General features: G+C 34.7%; 1 protein-coding gene across 2 annotated transcripts; it reads right to left on the bottom strand.

Moving 5' to 3' along the window:
• Positions 1 to 6,000: 6,000 nt before the first annotated feature.
• LOC148310237 (CXXC-type zinc finger protein 1-like) lies at positions 6,001 to 16,012 on the bottom strand. Of its 2 annotated transcripts, none has more exons than XM_088258818.1 (11): positions 15,779 to 16,012; positions 15,574 to 15,695; positions 13,307 to 13,473; positions 12,726 to 12,849; positions 11,974 to 12,093; positions 11,295 to 11,538; positions 10,568 to 10,765; positions 9,889 to 10,101; positions 9,317 to 9,407; positions 8,391 to 8,547; positions 6,001 to 6,303 (listed from the first exon to the last, which is right to left on the bottom strand). In XM_088258818.1, the coding sequence occupies exons 1-11, from the start codon at positions 15,806 to 15,808 to the stop codon at positions 6,192 to 6,194; spliced, it is 1,578 nt and encodes a 525-aa protein (XP_088114944.1). In that variant the 5' UTR covers positions 15,809 to 16,012; the 3' UTR covers positions 6,001 to 6,191. The 2 variants fall into 2 exon arrangements, with proteins under 2 accessions (XP_088114944.1, XP_088114945.1); XM_088258819.1 differs by having other exon boundaries at positions 11,295 to 11,535; positions 15,779 to 15,993.
• Between the last annotated feature and the right edge of the window lie 436 nt (positions 16,013 to 16,448).

Below are 16,448 nucleotides of genomic sequence, written 5' to 3'. Positions count from 1 at the left end.
GACTAAAACATGTCTAGATATCAATCACTATTACGGTTTCAACGTATTCATACAAACAATAATATGACTGTAACATCAAAACTTGACGTGATATAAGCTTGTCACCATATAAACTTACAATAAGAACGATTAACTTAGTCCAAATCAGTCATCAAAATTACAGTTACAAAATCATTGTTATAATAATTTGGATAATTTGTATAGTGCCATTTTCGTAAAATACTACCTCAACGAGTTAATAATAAAAATAATAATAGAATGATGATGATAATGATAATGATTGTTGTCCAGTGTAATTGAATTTAACAAGATTCTGAATAGTCAAGTTACTTTTTGTTTTGTTTTCGTTACTTTTTGAGATTTTCGGAAACCTCCAGAAATACTCGGCTGTCCAAATTTTAAACACAGTAAGGGACATTTTTTTGTAGTAGGTTTTTTTTGCATTTTTGGACTAAGTAGAGTCTACTTAGTCCATTTTAAATTTGGACAGCCGTACTGCACACACCTGCATTTTTCATTTGGCACTTTGCAGTGCAGAGAGTGAGGAAAATGGTGAACGAAGAGAGGTGGCATGCTGAAGTAGGTATGTCACCCCAAAGTCATAAGCGTTGGCCAATGTTACGCAATTTCTCACGGTAAGAGATTTAATTAAATACAAATCACTTAAATATTGTTTTTAAGCGCGAAAGTCACCCTCGTTTTAGAGGGGAGCTGAATGGACGGTGGTTCTCCAAGTTTCTTATATGTATTCATCTGTAGCGAAATATTTTTTGCCAAAATTAGATTGACTTATTTTTTATCTGTAAAAAAATAATAATAATAAAAACCCTTATCCGCACCCCAATGGTGCATAGGGCACTGTGTCATATAAACGCAGTGTTATCTTGATCGTTTACACATGAAGGAAGGGTGATCAGCCCTCCGCTTCAGGTACCAGTCCATGGTAATATTGAATAAATATTACAGTGAAAAAATCACTTATATTTATTTTACCCCCCTTGGGAATCGAACCCGGGACCTCCAGAACGGTAGCCGAGCGTGCTGACCATTACACTACGGAGGCGGACAAAAATAAGGAAGCAATATTTAGTTTAAGAGACTAAAAATATCCCCTTTCCATAAATTGATTTGTGCCAAAGAATAATATTTTTGAAAGATATTATTATGAATGTATGTACCCAAAGGTACATTATTTACAATTGATAATTTCATTTAAATATTGTAAGAACATCTAGAATGAACATTTCCTTTAAACTTCATTATCCCGGAACATGTTTGTATCTATGACTTAACACGTTCTCCTAGTATGCTCTCAATAAACACATAATTTAACTAACTAACTAACCATCACGCTGCTTCCCCGCAGGGGTAGGCAGAGATAATAGAACGCCACACCAATCTGTCTTTGCAAATAATCTTCGCCTCTCCCACATTCATGCATCTCTCATACATATCCGCCGATTATTTCGAGTCCTGACCTGATCACTTTCAAGTATTTGAAATACTTCACGAAATACTTGAAATACGATCACGCAAAGTTTTTCTCGGTCACATGATTTAATCCTAAGAATGTATATTATTAAATTTGATCATCAAAACCTGCATTCAAATTTAATTTCAATAGTTATAAAATGGAAACACATGCTTCAATTATTGATTTAAGATAATTTTTGTCCCGACAAAGAAAATGTTTGAAAAGCGATAAGGATTTTTTTTTCAATTAAAATGTCATTTCCCGTAATTATTTTTCAGGCAGTATAATCAATAGCCCGCAACTCAATTTTCTTTAAACCCTGGTAAAATTTAATATGTAATTTTTGCCTTAAAACACCGTTTTCGTTTTAAAAATGTGTATGTTTTTCTCCGAAATAAATATATGGTTTTGAAAAGTAATGTGTATAAAATTGAAACACATGCTTCAATTATTGATATAAGATAATTTTTTCCCAACAAAGAAAATGTTTGAAAAGCGATAAGGAGTTTTTTAATAAAAAAAACTATGTCATTTGCCGTAATCATTTTTCAGGCAGTATAATCAATAACCCGCAACTTAATTTTCTTTAAACCCTGGTAACCCTGAAAAGTGTAAAGTGAAAAAGTGTAAGTGAAAAGTAAGGAAAGGAAAGGTAAGGAAGGAGTTTAAAAAATCACAACAAAATATTTATTCGCCAAATTCCAATACATACTCAAAAAAATGTGCGTGGAAAACACGCGAGGCTTTTAGTGCAGTCGGTTGTTTATTGATTTTGTATATTTGAGAGTACATCCTTAAATAGAAACCGAAGTTACTTTTTCATGTTAATTTTATCCACTTTTATTATCGGCGCCCGTGCGCGCCCCAGGGTTTGAGCACCATCTATTGTCGGACGTCGGACCACGTGCAGAAATAAGTCGAGGGGGAGTGATGCGCCGTGAAATTTCCTTCGGTCCAATTGTAATATGACAAAAGCATATTTTATATTACATTCGAATGAGGCAAACAAAAACTGCTGTCATAACTCCATTGTTATACTTCTCGGCCAAAAGACACTATATTTCTGTGATAATCTAGTAAGGGATGATAGGAAGGGGTGAGGGGTTTTGTTCCCCGCCAGGCCGGCGCATGTGCGGACTTAAAAGATCAGTTTTTAGTCAAAAGCTCTTACAAACTAGGTAATTGTAGTTAGTATTTGTTACAAACGATCGACGTCTGGAGTAGGTACTGTCAAATCGTTCAATTGTTTGTTGAAATCAAATAGATTTAATGTACATTTTGAGTGTGTCCAAATACTTGTTCACAAATCTGGTTTATCTCGAATTATGTTGAGATGTGGTAAAAAAGATTTGATGTAGTTGTATCAAACCTCAGTCTTAAAAAATACATACATGTATACATACATTTTAATTATTATTTTTGATACAATTCTTTCTTCTTCTTTTTCCATGTTCGCTCCCTAGGAGAAGCATGTGGCCAAGACGAGACGTCTCTAAGTCACTCGCCATCTCCTTGGCTTCCTCCCAGGTCAGTCCGGCATCTCGAAATTCCGCTGAGTAGTCGGTGAATGCTCGTCAGCGGCCGCCGGAATCCTTGGGGTTGGAAGAAGAGACATGAGAAGTTAATGCTCTCAGGTAGCATTCTGAGCACATGTCCCAACCATATCCACCTTCTCCTTTTCAGAACTTCCAGTATGAGTGGCTGTTGGGTTCTTCTTCTTACATCCTCATTCCTGACGAAGTCATACCACTTTACACCCAGTATTCGCCTCAGGCATCTATTTTCAAAACTTGCCGGTTTCTTGCTCTGAACTTTGGTGAGGTGCCACGACACACACCCATACAGCACCACTGTTAGGATACAATTTTTTACCCACATAAAAATATGCCAATTTTGCATGGTTCAATGCAATAAATAACTTGAAGTGAGTATATAGTATCGGATATTTGATAAGATACACAGACTCCTCTTAGCCCAAGCAGTAGAGCAACAGAAGGGACATCAGAAGCCCTCGGGTTCCAGATTCGAAGTAGGCAGATATTTTTATCTTCTTCTTTATGAGCCCTCTGTCCTCCACTGCTGGATATAGGTCTTTTTTTCCCTTCTTTCCATTTCTTCCGGTCGGTTGCAGCCAGTTTATACCCCCCGCAGTGACTATGTCGTCGGACCATCTGTTTTGTGGTATTCCGATACCTCTTTTGTTCTCCCGAGGTCTCCATCATAAAATTCTTGGGGTCCATCTTGTAGGGTCCTGTCTTGTCCTGCCCATTTGCCATTTGAGTTTTGACATGTGATCAATCAGCCTATAAACTATATCAGCCATATTTAATTGTAAAGCAGCAAATACGACATCTGCAAGTCTCAGGTTCGAATCCAAGAGTGGTCAGTTACGTTTTTTTAGATAAAATTACTTCATATACAATTGTAATCATTTCCTCTATTGAAAATTTGTTCCATTTGAAATATATGTCTGCCTCCGTAGTGTAATGGTCAGCAGGCTCAGCTACCGTTCTGGAGGTCCCGGCTTCGATTCCCAGGAGGGGGGGGTTAAATAAATATAGGTGATTTTTTCACTGTAATATTTATTATATATTACCCTGGACTAGTACCTGAAGCGGAGGGCTGATCACCTTTCCTTCATGTGTTAACAATCGAGATAACACTGCGTTTATATGATGCAGCGCCCTATGCACTATTAGGGTGCGGATAAGGGTTTGGATGATGATCGTCGATCTTCGTTAGAAGTGGCACAGAAAGAAAAAGAAGGGTTTGAAGAAGAAACATTTACAATTTGTAACACTTTATTTGCAAATAATCTTTATTACTTTGTTCAGGATTTTTTTTTCTCGCAAAAATAGAAACATCAATTAATTAATTCCCCAGCTCTTATTTGTTTATAATCCCCAGATTTTATTTGTTAATAATCAAGAGAAAGCCATCAGACCTTCTTGCAAAGTTCATGAATGGCAGTGGTGACCGTATCAGATTTCTAATTTCTCATAATAATGAGAAAGTGTTGAGAAAACTTGAGTAAAATGAGATTAGTTCTATAAAGACATTGGACCAAATTATTTATATCAGACACTGGATTATTATTACACCCTACGGATGATATGTCAGTATTTTAGGTGTTTCAACTTGATATGAAACATGTATTATGCCCAGTCTTCGTTCATAAAAAAAGAATGATAGATGTTTCATACCAAGTTGAGACACAAAATATTGACATTTCATCCGTACGGTGAATAATTTAGTAACTGATGTGATAAAATTGGAAATTAGAGTTAGAGATAAATTTTTAAAAATTATAAAAACACATGGACTATTTAGAAAGTTGAAACAATGTTATTTGAAGGTCAAAAAACACCATTTATTATTATGGAATGAAGCTTATTACTTCAGCTTTAAACTAATTACTTTTTTTTGCTTTTTTTGTGAATAATTCTAAGTTTTTTAACACTGTTCATTTGACAATAAAATTCCATCGGCACCAAAAAAGTGGTCGCAGAAATAAAAAGCACAATTTTACAACACTTATTTTTATTAAAATCATTTTTTTACACAAAATAACATATTAAATGTCTTTCCAACACAGTGTGGTCATAAAATATATTTCAGAAATATAAAAAAATATGTACTAACAAAACAACTTTTAAGGAAACCATAATTATAAATTATTTTATACTAAGACAATATTTAAGTTTTTTTACCACAAACACAATTATTTTGATACACATTTACAAAATTATAATAATGTCATTGGTGATACATCTAGGTGAAATTAATATTTTTGAGTTAAAACTATAAAAATACTAAAAATATAAAAAAATTACTGATTTTATTTTCTGATCTGTATGTCTAACAAATATAATGCATTGTAATCATGAAGAATTTAAATGATATATTCATATTTATATTTTCTTATATTCAAAAAAGAAGGTTTATCTAACAGCTCACAATCTTATATTTTAATTTTTCAACAAAGTTTATCTAAGAGTTACCTGGTTGTATGTAGTAATAACCCCGTAATGTGATTGTTGTATGAAAAAAAAATTTAATAGTTTAAAGGTATTTTAACAGAAAATAAGCCGAGATAGATGTTTCTCTTGTTCTTACCAGGATATTTTCCATTATTTTATTATTCGGAAGTTTCGGGATTAAAATATTATGGTTTCTTTAAAATGATGAATCAGTTGCCTGACAGTTCTGTACGTATTTTACCATATCGCTCACTCCTTTCAACAACATCATATATCAAAAATCGTCAATTTTCAGTTGTGCATGTTTTCGGAATGCCCAGAAATTGAACTATATCCCACCAAAAGCGGCATATTTTTAACTTAACATTTACCCGCTATAGGGCAGAAAGTGTTGTTTTTGCATTTTGAAGAAAAGGTATTGTTAAATTATTTTTTTAAATACACTAAATATTTTTCAAATGGAGAAAAAACATTCAGGTTTTACCTAAAAAGATGTGTTGCACAGTAAAAAGTTCAGTAAGTGGCTTGATATTTATTTTTAATACATTTTATTATATTTTTAAACTTTAAAAATAATCTCCTGAAAATCAAGTTTTTTGATATATGACGTTGTTGAAAGGAGTGAGCGATATACTAAAATCTAGTTTTGGCACATTTAAAAATATTCTGGAAAAAATACTTTTAATGTTTGTTGTTTTTAAATGATTTATGAAAGAGCCTTTCATATAGTCAATTTTTTAAACAGCTCCAAATTGATTTTTCTCTTTAGACGCTTGCATCTTGTTGGTTATCATTTCCATCACTTCGTGATTATATGTTGAGTGAAGCATCAGCCCCAACACTCCAGCCCTGGAAAATATGTCAATATCGCTTGTTAGAAATCAACACACGGGTAGTAGATCTGGTATATTTTGGATATACCAGAATGAACCCACACTCTATATAAGTTACGAAGGACTAATATCACATATGATCTGTGAATATTAAAAGTCAAAGTTTTTGAAAAGTAGTGAGATTGTGTGGGGAAATTATAAAATTTTGTATAAATTGGCTGGAATTAAACCTGACCGTTGTATAATTGGCTTCTAGTAGGATTTTCTGGAGTTTCGTTGCAATGCTAATAATGAGCGGTAATACATTCAATAGTATGCAGGTGTTATGTGCGTTAGAGAACCCTGTTAGAGTATGATATAACAATGGTACGTGAGTGTGAATAAGTATAGCACAGCCAATCCTGTCGCTTTCCAGCCTAGAACTGCAACTAGCTAGGAAGCAATACCATCACTGGAAGTATCAACTGATGTAAGAGACAAATAACAGCTTTTCAGGAGAAGTGAAACCAAATTTCTATGATAGATTTTTTTTTTTACTGAAAATGGGAATGTTTCATGAAATTTTCATAAAATTTCCTCAGGCATTTATCTTAACACTGTTTGTGGGAAACGCTTAAAAGCGTCTCATTGGGTTTGCGGTGACTTGTGATTAGTATACGGAGGGTCGGGCGGCAGACTGTCTGAGTGTAATTAGGGATGGGGTTGATGAAAAAACCGCCGGACTAGAATATGTTAACAGAATTAACCTAGCCTGCTTCAAAGGCAGACTTTCTTTTATTAACCTTTCCGGGAGTATGAACGTAAATGAACGTCGGTGCAAATTTTTCTCGAAGGAGAATCGACGTTAATGAATGTCGAAGTCCGTCTGTCAGTTGGTATGATGTAAGTTGTATAGTAATGACATCTGTGGATATTTGTATTTAACTTTGTCATAAAATAAAACCTAGATATGGTGAGCTTTATTTTTTATTTAAATTATTATTACTTAATTTCTATCTTCATAGTGCAAAGATTTTATTAAAAAAAAAAAGATATTTAATGTAAAAAAAACCCACTCCCCAGAGAAAGTCAGACATCAATAATTGTACTCCTGGAAAGGTTAAATATAATTACCACTATTTAAAAAAAAAAACTAAATCTACTCTAAATTACATAGTGTTTTAAATTTACAAATTTATAGCTTGATTACTTAGAAATTAAATTCTGCGCTTACATTAAACACAATTTACCATCAGTTATCACATAAACATTGCATACCTACAATTTTTAAGCATCTTACAAAACTGTTAAAATTTTGTTAAAAAGGCATGTTTTGAAAAAATATATATAAATTGAAGTTTTTAGTACACCAATGCATAGAATGGAAAATTTCCAGTTGAATGTTGGTATAAGTCATTTTATTTTGTCCCTTACAATAATTTATTCTTCCAGTGATTAAAGAAAACGCTTGTTTTTATACCACTTGAGTTTTATTAAAGACTACTAGTTTCGGAAGCTAAACTTCCATCTTCAGGTCTAAATAATAACTAAAATATAAAATTGATCTATAAATAAGGAGAGGGGAAAGTTAGGGGGAGGGGGTTAGTCAAGGGGCGGAGTTTTAAAACAAAGGAAAAATGGAAAGCAAAGGTGAAGAATTTTGAAATAATATATATTATTCAATAAATTATTATTAGAATTAAGGTTTTTTTGGATTTCTAAATTTTCTAAATAAAACATAATTTAGCCTTTATGTGGAACAAGGTGTAATAATTTTAATTTATGAGAGTGGAATGAGTGATTTGTATCTATTATGTGATTTACAAATTCCGAAAAATAATTACTAACAAGACCGCTACGATGTTCTTTAATTCTAATCTTTAAATTTCTTGCGGTTTGGCCTATATATTTTTTATCACAATCTCCACACGAAATTTCATACATACCATTTTTTTGTAATATATCTACTTTTGATTTTGAGTTATCAAGGATTCCAATTATTATTCTTATTCTTATAATAATTATTCTTCCAGTAATGATATTACAGTCCATAATGTACCATTGTATAGTGTCACAGGCGAGTGTGATTACAGTTTTCATTGCATGATACGGTTGATGGGTTACCTGGAAGCCATGGCGTATCTGATGTTCCTCTCCTGCTCCATGAGCTCGTCCACCTTGAGCCACTGGCGCACCCTCTCCATGTCCACCTCGGCCCTCCGCAGCTTCTCCCAGGCGTAGTGCTTCAGGCAGGACTTGCGCGGAGCCCGACAGAATTCACCTGCAAACAAGGAGCTGTTATATAATATCTCCTTCAACTTTGTATGAGATATCTCACATACAAGTCAAGGCAATAGTCAAACATCTGGGTATTAGTCTTCTTCTTCAAACCCTCATCTGCACCCAATGGTGCATAGGGCACTGCATCATATAAACGCAGTGTTATCTTGATCATGACCACATGAAGGAAAGGTGATCAGTCCTCCGCTTCAGGTACCAGTCCAGGGTGATATTCAATAAATATTAAAGTGAAAAAATCATTTATATTTATTTAACCCCCCCTGGGAATCGAATCCGGGACCTCCAGTACGGTAGCCGAGCATGCTGACCATTACACTACGAGTATTAGTAGCCCGGTAGATAATCCTAATTGTCTACCTCCATGGTGTAATGATTAGCGTGCTACTGTGTCCTGGGTTCAATTTCTAAAGGGGTTGAAAATAAATATTATGATTTTGCACAATAATATTTGTTTCATATTACCCTGTCCCTTAAGCGCAAGAGTGATCACCATGCCTTCATTAAGTATTGATCCCGATAACACTCCGTCAATATGATGCAGTGCCCTAAGAACCATTGGGTGCGGATAAGGGTTAGAAGAGAAGGAGAAGAAGATAATCCAGAAATACATTACAAGCATTGAAACAGCCGAGGAAATCTCAGAAATTTACTCTTTAGGTGGAACGGGAGGTCTGTTTTCCGCCAACAGTCTAGGACTCCTCGATTATATGGAACAGGAAAAGAATAGTATATCTGGGCTTCATATTTACCTGTGGGAACAAAGATATCCTTGACTAACGGGCATCCGCACACATCTGTGTCACTAACTTTGGGCTCCTTACAATGCTCCGGACATAAAACCTGCAAAAAAAGATAATTATCATAAAGACCATAGCATCATTGATATGTGCTAAATATTTGGCGAGTTAGCATTGTCCTCTGAAGGGCAAAGTCTGTGAGAAGAAAGGGGTGTTCAAAAATTAATTTACTACACGGTTAAGAATGAGGTCATAATAGTGGGCATTAACCTTTCCAGGAGTATGGTCGTATAAATATGACCAACACAAAAAATTATTTATGACGTGATTTATATCAAAACATGATTTATGTCAAAATTGCCAATGTTGCGATAAATCATGTTTACTGGTGTAAATGATTTTTTTTTGATGTAGCATCGACTATGATATTAAAATTATAAAAAGTAAAAAAATATTTAAAAAAAAACTCACACCTGGACAGGTTGAGGAGATTGATAATGACACAAATCATTAAGAGGAGACCAAGTTGAAGGTTATCTTCTTTACATTTAAAAAACAAGGAAACAGTATTATGTGAAACTCACCCTGAGCCTTTTGCAGTAAGTCCTGTTGATGGGATTATAGAAGTCGCAGAACATATTCTGTCCCTCGATTCTAGTCTTGAAGACGCTCCCGAATGAAGACTGCGCCTCGTATTTGTTAAAGCACTTCTCCATGTGCTTCACAGCCGTTCGGGAGTGGATCTCGTGACCGCATGTGATGCAGTACATGGACATCTCGGTCTCATCTTCAGGTTCCTGTTAGCAAAGGACACACTTCCTAAATTTTCAAGCGTAAAATCACTTAGCTCTTCAAAAACCTTCATACACATAACAAGTGACTGGCGCGCTGCTCTGGGCCCTTGTAAGGTGCCACGTTTCACAACCGTATAAAATAGGAGCAAAAAAGGCATTGTATAGGCAGCATGTGGTCTTCACCAAGTATGGATCTGATCTCTAGACAGCCTTCATACTGTTAAATGCGGACCCTGCGAGTCTAACATGGACTCCCACTTCCTTTTAAAGGCTCCCATTTTCAGTTACATACAGTTTTCGTCTGAATTTCAGGACGCAGACCTGAGTTGAGGATGCAGGGGAATTGGCAGCCGACAGAGGAGTCTAGAGACAGTTTGTGGACTCCATATGCTCCTCATAGGGAGCGGATATGGTTTAAGTAAGTACATATTCAGGCTTACTCGCACTCTTGATTTACATTGCACGTTACCTCGATTGGTGCAGTGGAGGGAGTCAGGTTCCTGGCCTGCTCCACCATGAGGTCCAGGGCGTTGCGCCGCTTCTCGAGCTGCTGTAGGGCGGCCCTCACCCCCGACAGCTTCTCCCGCACACGCGCCAGGGCGCGCCGGTCGGCCGCCTCCGCAGCGCACGACTGCAGCGACCATTCCTGGATGCGCTGCGGTAGGACCTGGAATATTGCTAATATTTTAGATTGCACAACGTTTTCAACATTGCCCCACACAATGGACCGATCAAGTAAAGACAGCAGTAGCCACCTCGGTAGTTGGAGCGCTACGTGCAGCGCAGTCAAGGGATAATTGGAGAAGAGTCATTGCTTCGACAAGGGTCACAACCCTTGGCAATGAGGACTGAGACAGGGAAAAGTATGCAATTTAGCTTTTTTTATTGTTATTTTTGTTTAAAGGAATAACCCGCAAAGCATCTGTTTTAGATGCTTGTCTGCAGGTAGGATAGTAAGGATAGGGAAGGTAAATGTGAAAAATACATCAAAACACCCAGACCAATTGAAAATAAATATTTCTTGAATTCATTTCAATAACACATTCATTAGACCCCCAGAAAGACCACCAAAACGATGGGGAGATAGCTGGTCTTCCACCTCCCAGGAGTGGACCGAAGAATTCATTTTGCAACTGACTCCAGTTTCGCAGTCGAGTGTCTACCCAACCAAGTCTGTCCGAAAGTGTTCCGCCCACCTGGTATATCCTGGCGCTGGCCAGCCGCATGCCGCAGGTGTGAGAGCAGTACTTGGAGCCGGCGCGGGCGGGGCGCGTGCACTCGGGCCCGTAGCAGTGGCGCGGCGCCCCGCCCACCAGGTGCGGCAGCAGCAGCGCCTGGTCCAGGGGCTCCGCGCCGCTCCGCCCGATGCTCGCGCGCTCCGAGCCCCCGCCGCCCGTCTCGCCGCTGCCCGACTCCGCCGAGCGGTGCTTGCTGCGACTGCTGACGGAAACATTTGGACTCAAATCTATGACATTTTTAGAAATAATAAATAATGCCTCAAATATTCAATTCGAACCCACTCTACCACAATTTGATAGCTATTTCTAATAATGAGCCGCTTAGGTTCACAGAAATAGTATGGAATTTTGTGTGAATAATAAAAACACAAATATTTATCTTTTTAAAAAAAAAATTAAATACATAAATACCAGTTTTTTTTTTAGATGGGTGTTGCATTTATTATTTACCTTGTTTATCACGTAAAACGGTTGTACACTTTGGGTATATTTTTCCCCAGATAATCAACACAAAACTCCTAGCATATCATTTTTTGGTAAGCGTAATAATTGATTTGATAAATTAGCGACAAATTCACTTACTAAGTGTTTTATCATATTCCTATTAAAAAAAGGTTAAGTAGTCAAAGAAAGAAACCTGGAGGGTTTAGCTGCACTGGGCGGTGGCGCAATGGTATTTGTGCAAGTGCGGTGTTTACACTTCAACTTGAGCCTTGTGTTAGATCCGTACTTTGCCATATCATGGCATGCGTCGCATCTGCAAATAATAAACTTGAATGTCAGGGTATGTAATAAGAGAAAATTAAACTATGCATGCACATAAAATTCAACACATAATGCGGTGTTAACTTTCCCCTCCCGGTGATATGTATTCACTACAACTAGACTTTAAAAATGAGAATATCAATATAAAATATAATAGATACGGGCTCAGAATTTTTGTATTCCTCCGTAATATAATTACGTATTACAAAATAAATAATTGTGAAAAATTATGGATAAAATCACCAATACACAAATGTTTCTTAATGTGTGCGTGTGTGACGTACTATGTGTATACGCGCATGTCGTGTTTCCTGGGCCAGTAGTGCGCAGAACGTCTTACGCCGCGGCTACTTGCGATTGTATTTTTTTCTCATTTTCAGATACTTGGCTGAGCTAAATTACAAAATTTGTACATTTCAACTTCACCTATGAACTATGATCAATAAAAGCAACATTTACGAATATTTACATTATTTCTTGATTTTAATCACATTTTCATATGGTGTACAAAATACATATTATCATTGCACGTGGAATTTTTTTTTTGGAAGTTTTTAGCACCGTAAGGCAAAGATTAAAACATCACAATTATTGTCTTATCATTATATTTTGGGTATCACTCACTTTCCGCAGTCATGTGTCCGTAAGCAGCCAGAGCAGGACCCACAGCCCCTGGAGGAATGCTGATTAGACCCCCGTGACCTGTTTTCTGAATGTTCCTTTCGCTTCTTTTTTCTCTCATCTCGACCTATAACCACATTTATGAATAAATCAATAAAATTAAGACACTTGCTTTCTCAATGATAAATTAAATAAAATTAAATTTAGTTGGTCCTGTATATAGAAATGTGAAATAATCTATGCCGACGCTGCCTTAGGTAACTATCGGGAACATACAGACCAATGCTCAAGATAATTTCAGGATTATAGATCATACTTCGCAACAATTGATAAAAATGCGTAATCAAATACACATTCCTTGTAGTCTCTAAACTGTTGTAGCCAAGCATACCCTGGAGAAATTGATCGGGTAAAGCCAAGGATGATAGCCGTACTCTCTCATGTAGAGATACCTCGGAAACTTTTTTTGGACTTTTTCTACCATAAGAGAGTACTTAAGTTCGTGTGGCCCCCAAATCATTGAGCCACTCTTAAGTCTACTTCGCACCAAGGAGTTATAAAGAGTATCTGTTAGAATATGCTACCTGAATCCCTATCCTCATTTTCTCTCTTGGGTGCTTTAAACCTGGTGGTGAGTGTGGGATCTTCTTGCCTGCACCGATCGCAGTAGTACTGTCGGATGTACCTAGCTTCCTTTTCTGATATGTTAATGCAATCTCCGTGGTACCATTCCTCACACGCGTCACATCCTCTGAAATTCAAACAAATTAATTAAAAGATGATCCATTTAAAAATAAGAAACATCATTCCTGCAAAAGGAATGCTTGAATTTATAGTTAATTAGTCTAGCGTGAGGTCCTGAATTTGATTTGAGGCAGGGCTATCATTCGATAAGTGGTGAAAATAAAATGAGTATGCAATAATATTTGGATAACCTTTATCCTTAGAAACATAGAGAATCTAGTGTATTACAGTTTGATATATTGATAAAAGTATTACACAAATACATTATACAAATAATTGTTTTTTTTTAAACATGAATTTTTTCTACAATCCTTATAATTTTCAGCCCTTATAAAAATAATGTGACCTGAAAAAATTTCATTTATAAAAAAAATCAATAACCTAAGAGATTTCCCCCTTAAAACATTTTTTTTTAAACTCGAGATTATTTTTTCAAACAATAGATGCTGATTATTTTGCAACTTGTAAAAGCTACAGTGAAAAAAATCTACGAATTTCAATTGCATTTTGAAAGAGCAATATCTGAAATTTTACAACTAAAAAATATTAAAGCAAGATATATGAGAGTAAAATTTTTGCAACATGCATTATTTAATGTTATTTTAATAACATGAAACATTATGAAAAGTATATTTATTAATTTGATTCCACAGAGAAATTCATATCACATGAGGTGCAATGTTATAAGTGTGAAATACATTATTGGATACTCAATTAGAAAGTTATATTTTCTGCTTAAAATTCCTAGAAAGTCAAATACTACCTATTTACAAATGCTGATTAAAGTATTTTGCTATTTGACTCATTTAATTGCAATGATGTTTTTTTGTTCCCAAACAAGATGATTAAACTTGAACTTCAGGTAATGGCGCAGATTTTTAATTTATTCATTACTTTTCAGCAGGATTCATTGCACATTTATTAATTGATAAAGTAGAGACAGTTGCCGTAAAGACACATATCGCTCAATCCTTTCAAGAACGTCATAAATCAAAAAACTTAATTATTCAGGAAAACGTTTTTAAAGATTAAAAATATAATACAATGTATTAAAAATAAATATCAAGCCACTTATTGAACTTTTTACTGTGCAACAGATCTTTTTAGGTAAAACCTGAAGGTTTTTTCTCCATTTGAAATTTTTTTAGTATTATTAAAAAAATAATTAAACAATACCTTTTCTTCAAAATGCAAAAACAACACTTTTTGCCCTATAGCGGTTAAATATTAAGGCAAAAATGAGCCTCTTTCGCTGGGATATAGTACATTATCTGGGCATTCCGAAAACAACTGAAAATTGACGATTTTTGATTTATGACGTTGTTGAAAGGAATGATCGATATGGGATCATATTACTGTGAATCTTAAGTCGTGGTTTGGATTACCAACAACCAAAAATTAATTCAATAAATATGAAGACTATATAAAAGTGGTCACCCTAATAGTAAGCATCGATTTGACATAGTTTTTATCGACTGATAACAAAACTAAAATGCATGTTTAAATAAGAATAATTATTTTTAAGTATAATTTTATAACTGTTTTTTTAAATAAAGGAAAATTAACATGTTGACTGCCAACTGCGGGATAACTCGTAGAAAAGTCCTTTGCTAGGATGCCGACTAGGAGTTATCTCGTACTGTGTTTACTTGCCATATTTGTGCAGCTACGATAAAATTCCTAGTATATCAGTGCTAATATGGATAGATGGCTTCCGGGAAGCGAGCAAAAACTCAATGCTGGCTTACATGAACAGAAAATTTATTAATTAATGAACAGAAAATAAAATTATAAAAATTTATTCAAAATCAAGAAGTATAATAATATTTTTAAAGAATTGGCTTTTTAGACCGGAATGCTAAAAATTGCCGTGGCAATCAACGTGTTAATTTGATTATAGTAATTTAATAGAGGTAACTTTTACATTCATACGCTGTTACAATTATGATTATTCACAAAGCTATTTACCTTGTGGAATTCGTCAATACATTTGATGAAATTTGTCATTAGATGTTAGAATTTAAGCCTTGCGAAATCAAGCAAACCAAGGCCGAATAAGTTTACGAAATAAATCCACACAAAAATGTATCTGATGAATAAAACTTACATCATAAACCGAGAGCTGTCTGAAGATCGGCATATGCAATATGCTTGGCCAGCTTGATTCAGGAGGGTTGTGATTTTGGATTGTCGTTCCGGTAAATCGAATTGCTTGGCGATGTCAGCTTTCTGTAAAGCGAAAATAAGCTTACTTTATTTCGATGTTTAGATATAATCTCCAGTAAGGACGGAATTACACAAACACTATTTACCGATTGTTTTTGTCCTTTTTTATCAGACATCCTGGCAGGAATACTGTCTAAATTATTGGTATTACCAGAGTGGCGCTACTAAAAACACAGTTTGCAGATTTTTATTTTAAGTTGTACCCCATAACTTTAATCATAAATATAAAAACCTAATATTTTCTCCAAATTAAACTCGCCAGTAATTTTTTTATTGTTTATACACACCACAGACACGTCATGCTACTCGTCGCTTTCTGTGTTTTGTTTATGGTTTAAAAAAATTGTGCAAAAACTGGAAAAGGAGGTTTTGAGGGTTAGTAATCGCGGAACTATCTTTGTGCATCAAAAAGTTCTTCCAAAACATATTATGTTTGGTCTATATAAAAAGATACATATGTACACACGTAAAATTTTCTTAAAAAAAAAAAAAAAAAAAAAAATATATATATATATATATATATATATATATATATATATATATATATATATATATATATATATATATATATATATATATATATATATATATATATATATATATATATATATATATATATATATATAAATATATATATATATATATATATATATATATATATATATATATATATATATATATATATATATATATATATATATATAAATATATATATATATATATAAACATTTGTTATTGTTTGTACCCGCTAATGAA

This window comes from Brachycentrus maculatus, unplaced genomic scaffold (genome assembly GCF_059751285.1).
Source record: "Brachycentrus maculatus isolate JH-2025_06_01 unplaced genomic scaffold, ASM5975128v1 h1tg000104l, whole genome shotgun sequence".
Lineage (NCBI taxonomy): Eukaryota > Metazoa > Arthropoda > Insecta > Trichoptera > Brachycentridae > Brachycentrus > Brachycentrus maculatus.
The sequence above is the reverse complement of the archived record's forward strand: the minus strand, read 5'-3'. Positions and strand labels throughout refer to the sequence as shown.

Excerpts from the sequence above, each read along its gene's own strand:
- LOC148310237 (XM_088258818.1), bottom strand. The coding sequence starts at position 15,808 with ATGTCTGATAAAAAAGGACAAAAACAATCG. Across the intron at positions 12,094-12,725 it reads CGGACACATGACTGCGGAAA|ATGCGACGCATGCCATGATA; the intron begins GTGAGTGATACC and ends TATTATTTGCAG. Across the intron at positions 10,102-10,567 it reads CCTCCACTGCACCAATCGAG|GAACCTGAAGATGAGACCGA; the intron begins GTAACGTGCAAT and ends CTTTGCTAACAG.